The sequence below is a fragment of the Girardinichthys multiradiatus genome, chromosome 12, assembly GCF_021462225.1.
Source record: "Girardinichthys multiradiatus isolate DD_20200921_A chromosome 12, DD_fGirMul_XY1, whole genome shotgun sequence".
NCBI classification, from domain to species: Eukaryota; Metazoa; Chordata; class Actinopteri; order Cyprinodontiformes; family Goodeidae; genus Girardinichthys; species Girardinichthys multiradiatus.
This window is the reverse complement of record NC_061805.1, coordinates 11670612-11692650: the sequence shown is the minus strand read 5'-3', so window position 1 is coordinate 11692650 and position 22039 is coordinate 11670612. Positions and strand designations below refer to the sequence as shown.

General features: G+C 36.9%; 2 protein-coding genes and 1 long non-coding RNA gene across 3 annotated transcripts in view; all 3 read left to right on the top strand.

Annotated features, from left to right (window-relative positions):
• Positions 1–7319, top strand: part of LOC124878494 (vesicle-associated membrane protein 8-like) — a 34348-nt gene extending 27029 nt beyond the window's left edge. The window contains exon 4 of the mRNA XM_047382462.1: positions 6093–7319. Within this exon, the coding sequence (XP_047238418.1) occupies positions 6093–6124 (32 nt within the window). The 3' untranslated portion in view covers positions 6125–7319. The remainder of the gene's footprint in view (positions 1–6092) is intronic.
• LOC124878235 (vesicle-associated membrane protein 8-like) lies at positions 2669–6086 on the top strand (the record flags this gene model as incomplete). Its single annotated transcript, XM_047382091.1, has 4 exons — positions 2669–2680; positions 2891–3067; positions 3406–3573; positions 5958–6086. Coding segments are annotated over exons 1-4 (486 nt in total), but the record flags the coding sequence as incomplete, so codon positions are not given.
• A 1211-nt stretch (positions 7320–8530) lies between the features above and the next one.
• LOC124878495 lies at positions 8531–11528 on the top strand. Its single transcript, XR_007040792.1, has 3 exons — positions 8531–8619; positions 10737–10861; positions 11053–11528. It is a non-coding gene; the product is annotated as an uncharacterized LOC124878495 (long non-coding RNA).
• Positions 11529–22039: the final 10511 nt, after the last annotated feature.

Sequence of the window (22039 nt, the reverse complement as noted above, 5' to 3'; positions counted from 1 at the left end):
AGGACCTGTATTAAGAGTTTGACTAGACTGTCCCTTTTCAAAAAACAAACCAAATCCTGGCTCATACAGCAGCAGCACTGTGACCATGCCATATGAAATGCATGACTTTGTTATGAGGCGTGCATTTGTTTGATCTTGAGTGGATGTGTTAATTTTATTACAAACATTTTATTAGTGCTAACTGGTTTCTGGACATTTCTGATTGCATTTATAGTAATTGTTTTTATTTTTAATTTATTTTAACTGTTAAAAGCCCTTCAAGGGATAGATGTTGCCATAGCTATAATCACTATGATACAGGCATCAGATTATTTTGTATATAATGATCTATGTTTACTGTATCTGTCCCTACCAAATAAACTGAATAAAGAAGTATTCACACTGTCACGACCTCCTAACGGCAAAGGCAAAAAAGTTCACAGTCTTGGAATGTGGTGGGATAGCTGAGCTGCATAAGCAAGGCCTCACAACTTGCCACCACAACTGAGGATGGACGCAATAAGAGTTTTTATGGAACAAAAACGTGGTAGACCCAAAAAAAATTTCACCTGCCCTGAGCCGCAGGATTCAAATCCTGTTGTTTGGAAGAAAGTTTTATTCTCTGATGAGAAAAAGGTTTACCTTGATGGTCCTGATTGTCTTTTTACTGGCATGACAAGGGCTATGTCCCGATTCAGGGGCTGCATCCAGGACCGGTCTTCATAGGCTGGGTCCTTTGAAGAATGCAGCCTCTGATTTCAGACACAGCCAGCTAGAAACATTTGCATCAACCTTGCCTAAATGACTGTTTGAAGTGATCAACAGGAATGGTGGAGCTACTTTTTTGACACTTCAATTTCTGTTTTGAGGGTGGTTTTGTTTTGTTTTGTGTTGTTTTTTAGCTGTGGTCTTAAACATTTAATCAGCTGATGAACAGCCTACTTTAGTTAAATTGTTGTTTTAAAAAAAAATCCAGCTCAAATTGTCTCTTGCTCTCATTTCTTCTGTTAGCATTGTTAAACTCTACTTGGAACCTTCCTTAGATCCAATAGTGCAAAAGGCTAATTTTTGCATTTTGTAACTGGTCTTAAAGGGGACATATCATGTATCCTCCACTTTTTTAGCCCTTAAATATACTTTTTGTGTACCTGGAGTCTGTAGGAGTGCAGAAAAGTTGAAAAGTTTAGTCTCTCCAGATTTTGTGTAGATATCTTTATATTCTGTTTGTGTCATATTTTTAAATCCATTCAGTTTTCTCTATTCTCTGGTACATTTTTTTTTCACAATTTCATCACAGTATTTGCTGCATAACTGCTAAAAAAGGTCATGGCCCTTTGGCTACCAATTTCATGTATAAGCCTTTTTCTTTCTTGCCAGTTTTGTAGTCCAAGCTTAAGTATGCAGAAGCTGCAAGAGGATAGGTCTAAATGTTTGGTTTTTGGGTGTATTAAGCCCCCATAATATTACATAATGACCCTGCATCAGAACCTCTTAAAGTGCCTAATTAAATTTTATTTGTCATGGAAATGTGTCCACGTCAGTGGGACATTTTCTATTTCCCCACTTCAAGGATGACCTCCACCAGTATCAAGAAGGATTTGCTGAAAGACTTCATCTGATTAAGGGGTCAGTTCCTTCTGTCTATGGAAGCGACGACATAGCAGAGCGGTAAACTCCAATTAATGACAACATACTTTATTTTAGACATACATTTATTGTGTGTCCTGGCCATTGTTTTGATAGCAGTGGAATAGTGCTTTCTGCTGAGGACATAACCTTACTGTCTGTGTTGAATATTATTATTACATAAACAGCTTTGCATTGTTTTTGCGGTACTTGTCTTGCTTCTGTGGCTTGATCGTTATTATCAAAGAACAAAAATGGCCAAACAGGTTAAAGCAGAACACTCTTTGACATGGAGGAAGAAGGATGTGAAGTGCCTCAATAGCATTTAAAGAGACCGCACCAAAGGAGTTCTCTCAGATGCACCTCAGAACAGGGGTAAAAGTGGGACCTGTGGAGCTGCAATAACAAGGAAGTCAAAACAAAGCATTGACGTTCCACTTTTTACAGATGGCAGCCGAATGATTTAAGTATGAAAAGAAAGGATTTAAAAGCATGATATTTCCCTTTTAACATTTTCATGTTGCAGATCTCAGAGAAACAGTCTTATTTTAATGTATTCATTTAGTATATAATGTAATAATAAGTTGAGTTGAATTTGACTTTGTAATTCATCATTATACAAAAAAATCGCAATTTCACTATTACAAGCTTACTTTAAGTTGTACTAACTTTTGTTGGCTTAGTGCAATAAAATAGAGGAGGATGTATAGAAAAGCAAATGGATAAAAGAAAATGAAAATATGACGAACTATCCTTTAAAATAATAATAAAAGAGATTAAAAGTGAATGCCACACCACTACCCATCTGTAAATGTTTAACTTTTAGTATTCTTTTTATATTTTTTAGTTCTGGTGTTTGTACATTTTTATATTCATCCTCCCTAATGATTATTTATTTTTCCGTGTTTGTCTCTGAGTCATCACCAATGTTCCCAAGTAAATGAAGAATGACATTACTAAAAATACCATGCTTTCCAGGAAGTTAAATATGTAAAATCAGAGGATCTTTACAGCAACGGCAGCAGAGACCTGACATAGTACAACACAAACTAAACCAGGGACAATGGCAGCAACAGTGAGTATCAATTTGTATTATTTGTTACCTCTGTCTTTACAAGTATCTTCCGATATGCAATCAAATGTGATGATAAGAGAACTGACTTCATTTTACTGTTTTTAAATTGATGTTTCAAAAGGAAAATAAGACTTGTATTTGTGGGTTATCTATTAGCTGACATTTACTGAATAATTCATGTTATTTATTTATTTCTAATTTAATGCTAAGGAAACTGTATCTGTAGTTTTATTGCACTTTAATTACAATTTTTTTATTCATTTAAATAACTTGATTTACTACGCTCATTCATATTTGTTGTATTGGTGTAAATTTTCACAGTGTGCTGGAAAAACCTGTTTGACCCAGAATGTGGACTGGATCCCGGCAGAGGATTTGCAAGCAGGGGTCAGTGTTGACACATACTTATTGCTTTTGCTCTCATTTTGGTTTGGGAAGAAGTGGGTTGCTATGTGTAGCTTTATATCCATGTTGTTAGGCAGTGACGGTCATCAGATCTGAGAAAGCCTCTGACTCTTTAACAAGGCTTGACCAACATTACAGCTTTCTAGTTGTTCTGGTCCGTTCTAGGATTTTCACATTTAGCATTGCATATATTGGGCCAATTTACTAAATATTTACTGTGATCTTGCAGTTCATAATTTGGACCATGAAATTGTAAAACATCATAAAGTTGACGACACACGTATTTCACCTTATTCTGAGCTCTCTGTACGTCATCATAGGAGCGGGGAGGAATAGAGGATGCACCAGAGCCGAAGGACAAGGTCCAGGTCCTGAAGGATCAGGTGGACGGAGTGACAAACATCATGACCCAGAATGTGGACCGGATCCTGGCACGAGGAGAAAGGCTGGATAATATCAAGAAAATATCTGAGGATTTGCAAGCAGGGGTCAGTGTTAACACATACATATTGCTTTTGCTCTCATTTTGGTTTGGGAAGACGTTGGTTGCTATGTGTAGCTTTATATCCATGTTGTTAGGCAGTGACAGTCATCAGAAACAACTCAGAACAAGATGTTTTATATTCAGTCTTTTTCTACTGTCAGATGCAACTTTTAATGGAGGGCTTTTTAGTCAGGTACTCTGTAAAGAGAATGAGCTCATTAACTCCACAGCTTGCTATCTCAGGATCAGATGTCTCATTGCACAGTGTTCTTCAACCCATGTCATACTTTAATTTTGGTGTTCATTAAAGGTCTCAGGGAGCTAAACCAATCAGCTGTTATGGACAGTGTCAGATGAGTCTTAAAAGAGAGCATATATATGGAAATCACTGATCAAAAGTATAACTCTACAGTGTAACATATCAATTTGTTTGATAGTAAAGAAATATAATGAAATACAAGTTTCCTGTAAAACGTAATACTGCTAAAAACTGGTATGGCTGCAGTTAGGTTTTCACATACTCTGACCTTAACCTGAAAGAAACTTAAATGATTTTAAAAGAGGAATAGTGTTTTGTCTATAGCTTTTCTGTTTGTTTTGTCAGAAGTCTCAATACGTCACTACCAATCAAGATGTCCTGAAATCTGCTCATTCATGGTCACTGTTCTCAAAATGTCAGTTATTGTAACTCCATCTAGTGACTGTCTTAGTCCAAGTAAAATGTCACATATGTCATGGTTCTGTTGTGTGGTTCTGGTAAATAAAATGACACTTTTGAATTAGAACTTTTTTGAATTTTGAGGATATCACAATTCTGCTCATCCCAGAACGATATGTGTTAAATACTTCAAAGTGGAGACAACCAGGAGACATCCAAATGAGATGCTCAAACCGCCTCAGTTCATGCTTCTAGCATGGCAGGTGTTAATGTGTTTATTAGATTCCTACTGATGGGAGGAGGACGAGGAGAACAAGATAGCTGCGGAAGTACTCATGGCTGGGCAAAAGAGGATGAAATCAGACCTCTGTTGTTGCAGAAGTCACACTGCACAGTTTTCCCAGAGAAATTCTGACACAGCTTATGTGTTGTGTTCACCTTTGGTCTTGAGAACAGTAAATTAGGTGCACTAACCAGCGGTTGGTAACGAAGGAGCTCATCTTGACCACGGCACAATCACTTGTGGACTGTTGGTGATGGTCCACAACAACAACAACCAAAGATGGATCTTGAGGTTTTCAAGCAAGGCAAGAGCTTCTCCTGTCCCTCAAGATCCAACCCATAAGCATTCCAAAGGGTGCTTTAAAAAGCTAGTTTGTGCCTAGAATGCAATTAAGCTCTTTACAGGGTCCGCATGGCCTGCAAGAGAAACCTCTGAACCCCATATATCCGGAGCGCACATGAAATTCTTTGATTGGCATGATCGTAAGCCTTCTCGAAGTCCACAGAACATGATATGAAAGATATAAAAATAAAGGGTGGGTTTTACTTGTTGTTGTCTTCCTTCTGAGCGGGGTTGAGAGAGAATGGGGTGGAAGTTGGAAGTTAATGTGCGTCCACAGTTAACTTCAGGAAAAGCGGTCAATCTTCGTCCTCTGGCCTCCTTGGCGAAAAGGAAAAATATGATCTGACCATCACAGTCGACTAGAACAGAAAACAAGGTGGCGATTTGTCTCCTTGAAACTCCGTGGTTTTTTTTTTGTTACATGTTAAACTCACGTCTTCGATCGGCAAAGTGAAATTTCTGGCCTTCTTATTCCAGAAACTTCAGTTATGAATTTTTCGTTGGCCAACGAAGGAGAATAAAGGAAATCCACTCGGGACTCTTCTCCAGGTGATGCTTCAGATGTTGGTAACAGTGTCACGGTCTCTAGCTGAAAAGCAAATGGTGGGTCGTCTCATCCTCTGTTACATAGTTGACGGTGGCCTCAGGGCTGCGACGACCCTGTCTTATCAGCCGCAGGGGCCAACGGGATCTGTAGGAACAGGCTGTCCTGGATACAAAATGGCCAAAAACGCCAGGAGGTCTGGTGGCGTCCAGCAACGTGCAAACGGTCCAATATTCAGCAAACAAGTGGTCCAACATGATTCACAAGAATGATAAATCCTAAGGGGTTTTCAGTTTATACAGTAAACAGTTGAGTTTGTAAAGAAAAATGCAGACACCTTTTTTATTAAACAGCCCAAAGTTCATTTTTCTTCGTTTTCTGTAATGTGAAATGAGTTGGAGGTTGCCCTTTACCTACCTTATACCGAAGATGGGTCAATAGTGTGAATATATAAAAAAGTTGTGACTGCAGTGAAACATGCCTCCCTAACACAAAACATCATACTCTCATCCTTTCAAAAATCACATAGATTAAAACTTTTTTTTTACTTCCTCTGCTCAGGCTCAAAACTTCCACCGTACAGCCGTGAAAGTATCCCGCTCTTACTGGTGGAAGAACGTCAAGCTGATCGTAGTCATCGTTGTGGTCATGCTCATCATTGTTCTCATCATCATCCTCCTGACAGTGCGCCCGTAGGTCCTGTAGTCACTCCAACCACCAAGCCCTGAACAGGAACACGCACACAAGATGTACAATGAGATACAATGAGGTCATAAAAACAGTATACTGAGTAATATATTGACTCTAGTAAATTACTTATTATTTCTGGTAAATATTTAAGGTTTCTTAGTTTCTTCAGGTTATGCTTTTGTTCCAAGCACTTTAATGACACATAAACTCTTTAAAACAGTTTTAGTAAAACCAAGTAGCTTTGGTGAGTATTTTTTCCTGTTCTAATGTGGGTTTTTTTCACTGGAAGCCCCCCAGTTTCCGTCTCCATCCATAACCAGCTAACCGTCATCCTGACATAGAGGCGAACCCTTGAGATGTTGCCATCTACAAACAAGGAATACTCTATAATTTATCTTGTTTTCAAAGATCTGCTTGAGAAGTGTTAAAGACGATAAATTTACATAATGTGTTGCAAGATGCACATCAGATTTTGATTGTAACCTCTTACTTCATTGAAACAGAATCTGCTTTTCTACACTCACACAGGCTGCTCAGTGTAGTGAGCACACCACCGCTGTCATACTGTTAAAACACTTCTGCTGTAAGAGGATCAGGTTCTTTCAGTCTACCAGCTGGGAGAGCATTTCTAGCCATTCAGACGCTGATTCATTTCTACAAAATTCAGGATCTTTTTTTTCTGAGCAAGACCCACCCACACACACACACACTTTCTGCAATCCCCGGACCGGTTTAGCTTCAAATAGGTCAAAATGTATCTAATTATGCAGTGTATATAGTCAATCCTCACCAATGTGTATATTTACTGCAACTATTAACACGTCTGTCAAAAGTGTCTAATCTTTAGAACCAAATTATTTAATGCTTAATTTTGTTCTATTAAATCCAGAATGATTCCTAGATATTTCTGTATAAATGGATAATCTACACTAATTAATTATAAAATGGTACGTTTTGGTTTTGTTGCTTTTTTCAGTAACAAGATGATGCTATAAAATGTAGGATGTGTTGGAACAAATTCTCTCTATATTATTTTCTTGCTGTGTGTGATTCTGGGATGCAGTAACCTTTGTTCTCTTAGACTGTTGTTTTCGACTGGCCAGATAAATGCTGTTTGAGACGGCCCTGATAGCACACTGCTGCAGAGCAACTGTATGATGTAGCTGCTCATTAGGGATTATGGTATTTAATGATTTTACTGTCCGATGAAGTCAATAAATAGTATTTACCTCAGCTGTGTTGTTTGTAACTTTCTTCTTTGTCTGTCAACTTGTATTCTCAGACTTCAGTGCAGCAAGAAAAACAAAAAAATTGCAACCTGGATTCAGGTTTGGTAAAAGATTACACAAAATGATTGCTCATTCTTTTATTTCTGGAAAAGAAGATTAAATTAATTACCCAATTTTCCACACTGGGTAAAGAAACAAAGACTGTCCCATGAGACCGAATGTTGAAGCTTTTTATGTTTTCTGATCACACCAACACAGGTGGACAACTATAAAAATGTTAACATCTTTTGATGTCACTGAAATTCAGGCATTTCTACTCTGGCATAAAGGAACTGACCGTTATTAAACAGCAATATGTCCAAAATGTGAAGTGCATAGAAGTTTACCATTGGTTTGCCTTTCCTTAATGGGGAGACTGGACCTCAAATGAACAACATATGTTATACCATGTTGTTGTTTAGTTGTTTAACTACACTGTTCCATAGTAAACACAGGGTTACCATCAGTCAGGTGCTAATAATCGAATGGCACTGATTATCTTATCATCAGCAAGTGTGAGTACCTCTGTCAAAAAAAAAAGTAAATGCAGTCGCAATGAAAGGTCATACGTGAATCATATCAAAATGTTGAAGCTTCACATTAATAAACTCAACTTAATCAGAGCAACTTAAAAAAGCAAAACTGTGAAGTGAGGTTCAAAATTCTTCTCTCAAAGTTGGAAATGACTGATTATAATATACACAAGGGGATTATGTTAAAGTGTTGCAGCAAACTGGCTTTTTAGCGTTGCTCGTCTGAGATTGTGCTACTGTGTCAGGATATAAAAAATATTTTTCACCATTACAAGCTCACAATAGGAAAGACCAACAAATGAAAATGTTCCTTTAACTTTCTAATTTATTTTGGTTGTACTTAATTTGTTTGGTTTAGTACAGTCAAATAGAGGAGAATGTATAGAATAATTAAAATAATAATAAAAATGGTTAAAAGTGACAGCCGCATATAAACCTTGGTGTTCAAAAAACAGTTCTACACCACAACCCAACTATAAACTGTAACCTTTATATTACTTTTATTTTTTTTAGTTGTCTTGTTTGTACATTACTATGTTGATCCTCCGTAATGAATCCCTAATATTTCCGGGTTTGTCTCTGAGTCATTATCTATGTGCCTGAACAAATGAAGAATGACTTCATCAAATAAACCTTCTTAACAGGAAGTTAAACATCGGGGGATCTTTACAGCAACTGCAACAGAGACCTGACCCAGTACAACACAGAAAACCAGAGACAATGGCAGCAACAGTGAGTATTAAAATCTTTTTAAAGCAGAGAAGTTTTTAAAAATGTGCCCAAATTGTTTGTTAACTCTGTTTTTACAAGAAACTTCCTCCAAACCAAGGCATTATCCTCATTACAAAGCTGTTGAGTTTTAATTGATGACAAGAAAATGTTTTAAGATCTATCAGTTTCAGTTCATTGATCGTTACTTCGATGGTGATTTTACAAACTGAAAATTATGCTGAGATTATGTGAATATCACATGTAAACATAAGGGTCAGATATGCAATCAAATGTGATGATAGAGTACTCGCTTAATTTTTTTTTCTGTTTTCAAATTGATGTTTCAAAAGAAAACATAAAACTTTTATTTTTGGTTTCTCTTTCAGCTCACAGTTGCAGAATGATTAATGTTATTTATTTCTAATTTAATGCTAAGGAAGCTTTAGCTGTAGTTTTATTGCACTTTCAGTAAGTTTTTTTTATTGATTTAAATAACTGTATTTACTACACTAATTTCTTTTGTTGTATTGCTAAGAAGGATGATATTATTTTATATATTCATTATTCTAAATGCGTTTTGGTTGTGTGTTCACACATCGTCTGCAATAAGCGATCTCTTTCTACAAGAAAAACACCAAGTCATTGTCTGTTTGCTGACAGACAATACGCCAAATCAAATTCCTTGTATGTCCAAAAACGTACTTGGCAATAAAGCTTTTCTGATTCTGATTCTGACAATAGATTAGTATAATTTTGTCCTTTTATAAAGTGAGTTAAGATGAGCTTTTGTTGTTCATCTTTTATTCCCTATAAAACATAGCTGTTTTTCTCTTGTCTGTGGATGCAAAGGAAATTACATTTGGGGTCAAACTACTGTGATATCTCGCTCTGAGGTCCCTCACCAGTCTGCTTCCTCTGGGTGTAACACATTTTACTGTAAATGTTCACCATGTGCTGGAAAAACCTGTTTGACTATATTGTACAAACCTGGCAGCAGTGCCTGCCACCGCACACTGAGAAAAGGTCTGAACGACAACACTTATGTATTGTTATCTCTATGATGGTTTAATGTTAAAGTGAACTTAAATTAATGGTAAAAATTACTGAACCCTTTGCTCTTTGTTTGAAATAATAATTATCATTAGCAATGTTTGACATTTTCATTGAGTTTGTTACTGGGACACATTTTGGCTGCTCTTTGTTCTTTCAAAAGCATCCAAAATGTTTGAAGTGGCCCCAAATTAGAGCAACCAGAATAATACAGATAATATTTATCTGCTGACTTAGTTGCACTTTTAGAGCATTGAACTTTCATGCCCAGGTAATTGATGATAGAAAATAATTAAATAAAGCTAGAGAAAAGTTTCACGTCACATGTTACCCTTTTATCCCAAATAGCATACCACACAAAATGGAGGCACATCCAAAGCAACACACACAGTGCCATTAAAAATTAAATACAAATTTCTACTCGTTTTGCTTTTGTCACATTTAACTATATCAGGTCATTCAATTAATTTTAATATCAGACAAACATAAACTGAGTAAAGGTGTTACTTAGACATTTATCTTCAAACTGACTATGAAGGCATGAGATCTTTATTACATAATTATGCTATTACTTTTAATATAAGTGCAATGAATTGGCTTCTATAGATGCTGACACGAAGACATAAAAACTGGGTTTTTTTTAACATTCTCACTGTATATTGCTTACATTTTCTATTTATGTTTCAAGAGAGGTCATTTGATGAAGTCATAATATTACAAAATACACAATATAACTATCAGTGATTTCCACAAATGTATTGAGGTTCCAACCCCTTTGTGATAGTAGAGAGGTTTTAATATTGCACACCTTCATTCACAGCTCTGCCCTCATTCATCATCCCATGGGGAACAAGTTCCCTAATGATTTGCTGGCCTCAGCGGACGACACTGAGCAGTGAAATGAGTTGGAGGTTGCCCTTTACCTACCTTATACCGAAGATGGGTCAATAGTCCACGAACAGGACTGGCCATCTTTGTGCAAGCAGGCTGCAGCACCTTGCGCTGAGCGTAAATGGGGATCAGACAGCCAAGAAACAATACCTGTATAATCCATGCACTGTCTGTGATCTCTCTGTACACCATCATAGGAGCTGGAGGAAAAAGAGCATGGACCACAGCAGAAAAATAAGATCAAGGAATTGTCAGATCAAGTAGAGGAAGTGAAGGACATCATGAAGAAGAGTTTGGACCAGATTCTGGATCGAGAAGAAAGGTTGGATGTCCTCCTGGAAGTGTCTCAGTTTTTGAAAGACAGGGTCACTGCTTTTAGTTGTCAGTGTTTTAAGTGTGAATATATAAAAAAGTTGTGACTGCAGTGAAACATGACTCCCTAACACAAAACATCATACTCTCATCCTTTCAAAAATCACATCAATAAAATCTTTTGTTACTTCCTCTGCTCAGGCTCAAAACTTCCACCGTACAGCCGTGAAAGTATCCCGCTCCTACTGGTGGAAGAACGTCAAGCTGATCGTAGTCATCGTTGTGGTCATGCTCATCATTGTTCTCATCATCATCCTGCTGGCCACTGGAGTCATTCCTGTCAGTGCGCCTGTAGGTCCTGTAGTCACTCCAACCACCAAGCCCTGAACAGGAACACGCACACAAGATGTACAATGAGATACAATGAGGTCATAAAAACAGTATACTGAGTATTATATTGACTCTAGCAAATTACTTATTGTTTCTGGTAAATATTTAAGGTTTCCTAGTTTCTTTAGGTTACTTTATTGCATTTGTTCCAAGCACTTTAATGACACATAAATTCTTTAAAACAGTTTTAGTAAAACCAGGTAGATTTGGTGAATATGTTTTCTTTTTTATTTATTTATTTTTTTTGTTTTTTTACTGGAAGCCCCCCAGTTTCCATCTCCATCCATAACCAGTTCACCATCATCCTGACATATAGACTGTTAGGTATTATTTAGTCAACTCAGAGGTAAGAACGATACAGTCATAGTTACTTGTGACAAGGGTAGCCCACTTTGCAGTGAAACTACAAAGTTTTGACACCCTATCTCTTTATTTATATACACAGTTCAACAGACAGTTCAGACAGGGTGTGTGTGTGAGACGGAAAGGAGGCTGGTTCACACAGAGATAACAATGATCTCACACACACAGGGAGGAAGGCACAGTGCAGGTGCCTTCCAACCCAAGGTTTTTACATGAGTGATAACAAGTTTTTGCACCCATCCAACAGTCCCTCCTTTTATCACAAGTAAAAACATTTAATATAAAAACGAGTAAGAAAAATACTTTGTATGAGCGAAAACCCACGGACGGTAAACAGATTATATTTTGTGGGAAATACTCATACGGCCCCGCCGCCCTCGGCGACCATTAAAAGTTAAATGTTGATTAATACTTGAAATCATAAAAATAAAATAATGATACTTGAAATCATAAAAATAAAATAATGATACTTGAAATCATAAAAATAAAAGAATGATACTTGAAATCATAAAAATAAAAGAATAATACTTGAAATCATAAAAATAAAAGAATAATACTTGAAATCATAAAAATAAAAGAATAATACTTGAAATCATAAAAATAAAAGAATAATACTTGAAATCATAAAAATAAAAGAATTAAAAAATCTGCCCTGTTTATGTCATCATTGTACTTTTTCTCATTTCACTTAAGCAACAACTTCTTTCGATTTTCTGCTGTAAGGTTATTTTATGAAATACAATGTATGAGTACACTCAGGCTTTTGATGTGATTTATTTACAACATGTCATCATAATCGTCCCCTTCATTTTCGTGCATTTCTACCTGGTTCAGTGTTGCATATGCCACCATGAACAATACCAGAAATTCTGTAGGAATGGATGTGCGTCATGTTCTTCCGTCAGTGTTCTGAGATGGGTCCCGTCTGATGTCCATCTCTTCTGGTTCGGTATCACCTCCTGTGGATCCTGCTTTAGATAGAGAAAGAGTCCTGCTACCAGAATTAAGCTCAGGCTTATCAGTCCTGTCCACAAGTTACAGAGAGCCATTTTATAATTGGGCGCAGATCAGCTGTTTTCTTCACCGGTTTGAGACGCTGGGCCATCTTTGAACCCGGACTTCCTCTGCTACCCCGTCGGTTGGTTTGGCTCCTGTAACGGCAAAACTGGCTTACAGTGGCTTTTATGGATCCAGGAAGGCCTCTCTGCTATTTTCAGAGCTGTGGGCGTTGTCAGGAGTATTTGAAACGGCCCTTTCCACCAAGGAGTGCTCCAATCCTTCCGGTGGAGTGTCTTAATCAGGACCAGGTCTCCAGGCCTCATTCTGTGGGATAGGAGCAGAGATTATCGGCAGACCACTGGACATTTGTTCTTCTTTTGTCTGCAACATTTTATTCATCCACTCAGCTAATGAAGGTTCCTGTTGTGCTTTCTCTATTTCATTCATGTCAGAGGGCAGAGAAAACGGTCTGCCATGTACTATTTCTTTGAGAATACAAATTCACATCAGCAACTTGGTGTCACGTGATCTCAGACTCAGAATATAGTGGGTGGAGTTATACAATGATGTACAGTAGGTGGCAAATGGAGTAAGACCAGTTTGATTTGGAGTTATTCTCATCCATAATTTAACCAGGGATAGGCATTCGGGCCATGGCCTCCCTGTTTCTTCCATTGTTTTCCTTAATCTTTAACTGAAACCCTAATGCATTAGAACTTAGTTCTATTAATTTATTTACAAAATGAGTTCCATTATCTGACCTTATAATCTGTGGGATACCATATGTGGGGAAGAAATGTGTCACTAGGTTCATCTATTACAACTAGGCAATATTTCTTCCCCCGTGTTTGCAACAAATTATGTATGATCTGCAAAAATGATTTGCATAGTCAGAAATATTTATAGTGTAGCATTAATGCTTTACCAGATGTGACATATTCCCCCCTTGACACGTGGGTCTTCCCAATGTGTCACTGTAGCCGCTGTGTTGTATAACTTTTTTGGGAGGATTGGTTTATCTTCTATCTGATAGATGTCATCTTTTTTCTGTGCTCCTCTCTTTAGCCAGGCCTTTATTTCTGTCTTGGTTGCTGACTGTTGGGCGTCTTTCAGCACGTCTGTGTCTATAAATAGCAGATCTGACATTTTCTCTTTAATAGGTTGAAATGAGTTAGTTCTGTCCCTGATGATGTTTTAAAACCTCTATTTTGCCAAATCTTAGCATGGTGATGTACTGATCCGAAAACGTATTGGCTGTCTGTGTATATAGTAAGTATTTGTCCCTCATGTAATTCACATGCTCTTACTACAGCATATAATTCTGCTGTTTGGGCTGAGCATGTATTGGGTAGAGATTTAGCTTCTATTATCCTATCGATGGTTGTTACTGCATAACCAACTCTATTCTTTCCATATTCATCTTTAGATGCTGAGCCATCTACAAACACAACACATGAATCTGGTATAAGGGTTTGAGAAATGTCTTGTCTGGGTTTGGTGTCTTCTTCAACTTTTGCTTTATAAGAATGTGGTTTTCCATCTTCTGCAGTAGGTATTAGAGTACTTGGATTTAAAGGGCACATCTTTTTAGAGTTATGTTTGGCTGTGATAATAATAGCGATGTCAGTGTGATATGCCTTGCATGTAGCGTCAGGTGCTTCTCTTAATATTCCTGACTTCAACATATCTTGTATTATTGGCTTAGTATCTTCTTCAGCTTCTGGCTTTAAGGGGTATTGACGGACTGATTGCCTTTTTTCAGATATTAGTTTAACCTTGTATGGTGGGAACCCCTTTATAAGCCCTACATCAGTTGATGATTGGGACCACAGTTCAGGTGGGACAGCAGCTAGGGCAGGATGCATGTTGCTCTCTTTGCTCTCAGCTAAGCCCTGTATTTGTCCCTCTGCCTCATCTAAATGTATCCTTGGATGGACTTTGACTATCCACGCCAGAATGAGCTTCCAGATTCCTGTATTAGGATCCACTTTTGACAGTGTCAGTGCTGTTCCTGCAGAGGTTTAAAGCCTCTGTTTTTCCAAATTCTTATTATTCTTTTTTATCATATATTATAAAGTAAGTCCTTATTACATTTAAAAATGAGATCAATATTTTTGGTAGTTGCTATTATTATAAATAATGCTTGGTTTAGTTCTTATTAAAAATAAAAAATAAAAACTCACTCACTGATGAACACAAAAAAATGAAGGGCATATTATATCTTATAATCTTAGTTTATCTTACCCAGTTTTATAGATACAACATACAGTTTCAGTCAGCTTTGTATTTAGTTCAAGTAACTAAAGTTTGTTTCAATTAACTAAAGTTTTATCTATTTCAGTCCAGTCCAGTAATTCTGTTAAGGTTAATTTCATCTTATGTTAAGTTTGAGTCTAATTCAATCATTTTGAACCTGACTGGAAAAAGTCTAAACATCTGTTAAAATCTTTTTGTTTTACCATAGAGAACTGACCTAATATTATTATGGTATGTTGAGGACTCTAATTTTTACATAACATGAAACAGACATTTATTTCACAAAAACAGAAAGTCAAACACAGACATTTGGCCACATGAAAGTTTAAATAACCTGTTTGTAAAAGAATTAGGAAAAATTGAAGACAGATCTATGAACTTTCCTATGGTTATCAGTATTTTTAATACAGGTAGAACCTTTGCTATCTTTATATGATTTTTCGGAAAAGATTCTGGAAACCTTATTAAGATATAAATTTGGCAAAGATCATCAGAACATCAGATCTTTATTAGTGCTTTTAAGGTCCCTCAAAGATGCATTACAATGAAATCAGTCATTCCCATTCACACACATTCACACACTACTTACTTATTTTTCTGTCAGAGTAATTTTTATTTGCAAAAATTTGAACATAATTTGACTTCTATTATTCTTAAAATGCACATTGTTTCCTCATAACCCCTTTTGTTTCCACTAGGTCTGTTTTGAACGCTTCAATTCTTTTTTTTTTTTTATTCACCAAGAATCAATAAGGTGGTCTTAGTGGGTCCACCTTAAAGGTGTTATCTGTTGGGTGTCATGTTATCATTGTCAGGTCAGTGAGGTTCATAAGTCAGTCAGAACCTTGGTCATTTGTTCTGTGCTCATAATGTTTCATAGATCCAGCCTATGATTAATCAGCAAAACGTCCACCTATAGGAGAAAAAATGATTGTTAATGAATGAGCTGCATTTCCTAGGAACACTGTCTTCCTCCTGGATGAGCATCACCTGTTGAAAAACTTTCATCATTGTTTGTTTCACATATTCAATCACATCTTTATATTATACCAGTAGGTGAAGTTGTTAGTATCTCATGTAGACTGACATATACTGTTGCATTTGGAGAGGATCTCAGATTAAATAAACATAGTTAGAGCTTCAATCCAGGTTCATTTTGTGTCTGCAGACTTTAGCCAATTTCTCTTTTCTTTTTTTTTTTTTATACATAAAGATCAAGATTCAAAACATTTTCAAAAGGCAGATTGTGGCAGAATGTAGACAAAACTGCTTATTGATTGACAAAATAACATTCAAGCACACAATCACCATATTAAAAGGCTCTACTTCTAGAGAATCACTAAACTTCTGGGGTCCGGTTTTGGCCCGCGGACCTTGAGTTTGACACATGCAGGGTAGAGTTACAATTTTTTTTTTTTTTTCAGACCTTTCAGCAGAGACAGACTTCTGCTGTTTGCAGAAGTTTTATCTTTGTTTTCAGGCAGCTGCATCTCTTTGTCAAGGTCGTTTCACAGAGCTGAAATTTAACTTCTCTCAAAGAGGAAAAATCAAGAATGCAAACAATCTGAGCCAAATATGGAATTATTTCCCTGTAAAATGAATCTTTTGCATTTTATCATGATATTGTTAGTAGTATAACACCATAGAATGATTTTTAAAGCACCTGTTTCTCACTAATACTTGCCTACAAAATCTTTTACTCTCAGATTACTTCTTTAACAACTCTAGTCATTGTTCACTGGGTTGTCCAGTTGGACAGTTTCCATGTTGTCCACATTGTCACCTCCTCTTTTAACTTCTTTTACCACGTCCTCTAAAACCATCTCTTAGTCTTTATAATCTAACCTGGGATGGGTGGCGGTCCGCCCCCCCCCCCTTTATTTGTTTTCAGTTAAGCTGAAAGTTTTTTCCTGTGCTTTTCTTAAGGCCTCAGTATTATGGCTATGTCAGTTAAAAGCTGCTCTTATTGTTGTTTTTTTAATTCATCTTTTTGTTTTAATCTGTTTATCAACTGTGAGCACTCAGGGACTGAAAAGTCCCCTTTGAAATTATAACCTGGCAAGGTTTTTTATTGTCTCTTGAATCTTTTGAATGCATAATCTCCAGTTTAAGATCCCCGTGTAGTTTTAGGATTTCAGTGATAATTAAGTTACCTGAAAATCCGTATTTTTATGCCATCGTGTACATATTTCTGTTAAATCAGAGCTTTTTCTCTGTTCTTCCCCCATTGTTCTTTGTTATTTTTCTCTTTTTAGTTTTCATTATTGCTAATTTTAGATCCCCTTGTAATTTTAAGACATCCTTTGTATCTAATTTGCCCAAAAACCCATGTTTTTTATTTTTTATTCCATCTATGACAGATCATACCTGCTCCTTTTACATAGTTCTCCATAAACTTTACATCCCCTTCTAAGTCAATTAGTTTACTTTGTTTCTTCCCCATTATGTTTTATGTTAGTTTAATTATAGTATAAATGTCCCAGATAAAAGGTCACTGGCATGAGACTTTAAGGAGAGGACATTAACACGCCCTTCTACTGCGACTAATACGCAGCGGTGTTAATTTTCTGGAATGAAATCCGACCTGAATCTCCAAAGTCACCAGTACGTAGTTTTAATCTGGGCAAAAGAAAACACAGGACTAGCAGAATCATGCTATGATTCTATTAAAATGCTTAGTCCTCCATACACACACAACACAGTCACACAGTTAGTTTCAGGTACCTTGTAATTGTTCTAAGTTAACTTGGTGTTATTTTATGAGCTCAATTTACTCCGTTCTTTTTACTTTTATAGCGCTTATTCTATTCCCACGCAGGGGAATAACCCTTAGTCGTTTTATTTGGCCCCCTTCTTGGCGGGGCCCTACCTTAATTTGTCACTATTCCTTTCACGGTGGAATAAAACCATCCCAATGCAGCGTCCTTACCGGCGACGCACTACCAACGACTTTTAAGTACTTTTCTTCTTTTATTTATATAGCGCTTACTCTATTCCCTCTCAGGAGAATAATCCTCAGTCGTTTTCTTTAATCCCCTTCACGGCGGGATTGTACCAAATTTGTCACTATCCCTTTCACGGTGGAATAAAACCATTCGAATGCAGCGTCCTTACCGGCGACGCACTACCAACGACTGTTAAGTACTTTTCCTATGAACTGTATTTTAAAACTGTCTCACCTCGGAGTTGACTTCTTGGTGACTCTTTGGACCCTGTGACAGTCACCCCGCGCAGAGGAAGGCAATAACCCACTGGCCAGGTGTGAATTCACACACACCGGGACTTTCAGCCACTCCGGCTAAAGGAGGCTGTGCAGCGGTGCTTCGCTCGACGTCAGGCTTCCCCCACGGATCCCAGAGTCACTGTTAAAGCAAAGAGAAACAAGGTTATTGAATTAATCCGGCTTCGAAGGACCAATAAATGTTAGGTATTATTTAGTCAACTCAGAGGTAAGAACGATACAGTCATAGTTACTTGTGACAAGGGTAGCCCACTTTGCAGTGAAACTACAAAGTTTTGACACCCTATCTCTTTATTTATATACACAGTTCAACAGACAGTTCAGACAGGGTGTGTGTGTGAGACGGAAAGGAGGCTGGTTCACACAGAGATAACAATGATCTCACACACACAGGGAGGAAGGCATAGTGCAGGTGCCTTCCAACCCAAGGTTTTTACATGAGTGATAACAAGTTTTTGCACCCATCCAACATAGACGAACCCTTGAATGATCATAGTCATCATCGTGATCGTCATCATCGTCCTAATTGTCCAGCTGGCCACTGGAACCAGTCCTTTCAGTGCACCTGTGGGTCCTGCAGTCACTCCCACCACCAAGCCCTGAACACACAGGACCTCATGCATAATTTATAATGAGACACTTTAAAATCATGAGTCATCGGTGCCACTCAGTATAATGTGACTGGCACGTGATGTGGACAGATTTGTTAGTACCCTTACAGCTTACTGCAACAATGCTTCATTTCTACTATCAAGTCATACAATCAAAAACTATATTTCTACAACCCAATTCCAATCAAGTTGTGACATTGTGTAAAACCTAATTAAAACAGATTAGTGTTTTGCAAATCCTGCTCAACCTATGTGCAATTGAATACACCGAAGACAGGATATTTAATGATATTTAAACTGATAAACTTTATTGGTTTTTTGCAAATATTGACTCATTTTGAATTTAATGCTTGCAACACGCTTCCAAAAAAGCTGGCACAGAGGCAACAAAACACGAGAAGGTTGAGGAATGCTCAAAAAACACCTGTTTGAAGCATTTCCCAGGTGAACACATTCATTGGAAACAGGAGAGTATAAAAGGAGCATCCCTGAATGGCTCTGAATACGCTCTCCTGTGTGTTTCTTAGTCTGTTTCAGACTTGTTAGTATTAGTATTAGGGTTAGTATTAAACAACTTACAGAGGTTTCACATTGTGACGTTATCACACCTAAACACCTTACCAATGTAGAAGGTTAGACACTCAATCAAGATCAAAATAGAATCGACTGCCTATTTTTGCAAATCCTTTTGTTTACATTTAAATGGAGAGACAGTTTCAAAACACAAGATAATATCTTTCTGGGTGGAAGCAGCTGACGCTCAAGGTTGAATCCTGAACAGGATAAGATCATTCACTTTAAAAGGCCATTATCTGACAGCTATTTGGCATGCAGAGAAAATAAACACATTTTCAACAGCTTCAGGGTCATAAACACTGCATGGTTTGAAGATCCCAGGAACACCATCTGTGGGATATAAAATTGTTTTATTTTAAACTAATGTTATGATGAGGTGTACGGCAAACATCTTGGTCAGAGTGTTAAATGTCTGCAAAAAATGTGATTTCTGAGGCTCTGTATTGCAACATAAGGAATTGTTTAAAGTTAAAAGTTACAAATGATTGTCTAAATAAAACAAATGTACATTTGAAACAACACTGACTACTTAACATTGTATCAAAATGTCATATCTTCAGTGTTGTCCCATGAAAAAATATAATAAACATTCTTCAAAAATGTGAGGTGTGTACTCACTTTGTGAGATACTGTATATGTTGCCTCTATAATTCCTTATTCCATTTTTTAAGTTCTAGCACTGATTTCTCTTTCTTTCTCACATGATCACATCTCTCTTTGATCTTTTTCCCTTTTCCCCCAAGTGAAACAGGACATCAGCACAAAAAAGCCTATTTTTCTCATAGCTCAAGATCCCATGTCAGAGGATCCTCATAGTAAATGCAGCTAATATCTGGCACTCACAAATACAGCCACAGACATAACAGACATTGTAAGAGTTCAGATTTCTCTTTATGCTAGATAGGTTTAGTGTAAAATCTGAAAACTGAGCCACATAGAAAGATAATGAGAACAGAGCTTTTAAAATGTATTATTGTTATTTAAATTACAGGAATGCCCCTATTTGAACTATTATACACATGCTCATTGACCAAAAAAGGTCGTAGTTGTCATAGTTGCTAAGGAGACACTGTAAACTGTGAACTGACAGCTTATACCTCGCACTGTCTAAATGCTTCTATACTGACTGCTCACAACACAATTAAACCACAACAGAATGCCTAAAGTAAAGCTAATTTAAACAAATGCTGTGGCAAAAAGATTTTTCTACCAGAGGCTCTCACTTAAGCAGTTGCTTCTCCAGAGCTGCAGAAAACCATGGTTCTCTTGGCAGCTTCTCTGATTGATGTTCTCCTCACTCAGCCTGTCAGTTTAAGTAAACAGCTATATCTTGGTTTGCAGATGTGTCAAACTGTTGCCAATTCTTCATTACTTTTTTTAGTTAGAACCACACAAGGGTATTTTACCACATTCCTTATTAGGATGTTTTCAATACTGCTTTGATTACAGGTGTGTACAGGTAGGAGATCGCATTTTTTTAGATGTAGGGTTAAGCCACATGCCTTTGAGAAAGAAAGGATTTTGTTAATTGCAATCGACACCTTTTTTTTTATTTTTAAGAAACAAAGCTGTGTCATCAGCAACTTGGCTAATTTTTTATTCCCTACCTAAAATGCTTATGCCTTCAATATATGTAGAGTACTTAAAGGAAATGGCTAGTAATTCAGCTGCAATAACAAACAACAATGGGCTGATTGGGCATCCCTGATGAGTACCACGGTTTACAGTGAAACTATTTGACAAACCTCTGTTGAGTACAATACTGCTCGTTATGTCTCTGTAAAACATCCTCATTATGTCACAAAATCTTGGTCCAAAACCAAAACGTTCCAAAGCCTTGAATAAAAAAAGGATGTTCTAGAGAGTGAAACACTCTAAAAAAAAATCAAGAAACACAATAAGGAATGAGGAATAACAGAATTACAATCTAAAATATCTAAGATTAGGCAAGTATAATGATGTATATGACGCCCTTTTATAAAAGTTTGTGTCTCATCTGTTGTTTGATTTATTCTTTTTTTTTAGTCTGTTGGCATAAACATGAGCTAAACTTTTATAATCACAACAAAGAAGTTATCCAGTTATCAAGTAATAAACTGTCGTTGCCCAGTTTTGGTAGAAATTATTCCTCGTTTCATTGTTGGAGATAACATATGTTTGTCTATTAACTCCTTAAATACATCCAACAACATTTCTCTAATATCATTCCAAAAATATCTGTAAAACTCAACTGTAATCCCATCAGAACCTGGTGATTTAGCACGAGCCACTTGGGACAAGGCTGTAACAAGCTTAGCCAGAGTGATGTAAAATTCAATTAGGTCTTTAAAATTTGGATCTATTTTGGTGATTTTATCCTGAATAAAGCTGAAAAACGAGGTAGTTTGTTGGTTTGAATAATCAGTAGTATAAAGAGATTTGTAAAACTGATGAAATTGCTTATGACATTTTGATCTTCAACTAGAGCATTATCGATAAGAAACTTTTTTATATAGTTTTTTGTTTGTCTAATTTGTTCCACCGTAAATTCCCGACTACAGAGCACACCTGATTAAAAGCCGCATGCTCTAATTTTAGAAAGAAAACCAATTTTGGACTTGTACAGGCCGCACCGGATGTTAAGCCGCGGGTGTCCCACATTGTAATATGATTTACACAGAAAGATATTACACGTGAGGACTTTTTAACTTTTAACTTAATCTGTATGGTAATATAAACAAATCCATATTGGAAATGCTTCTTTTCCGAACAG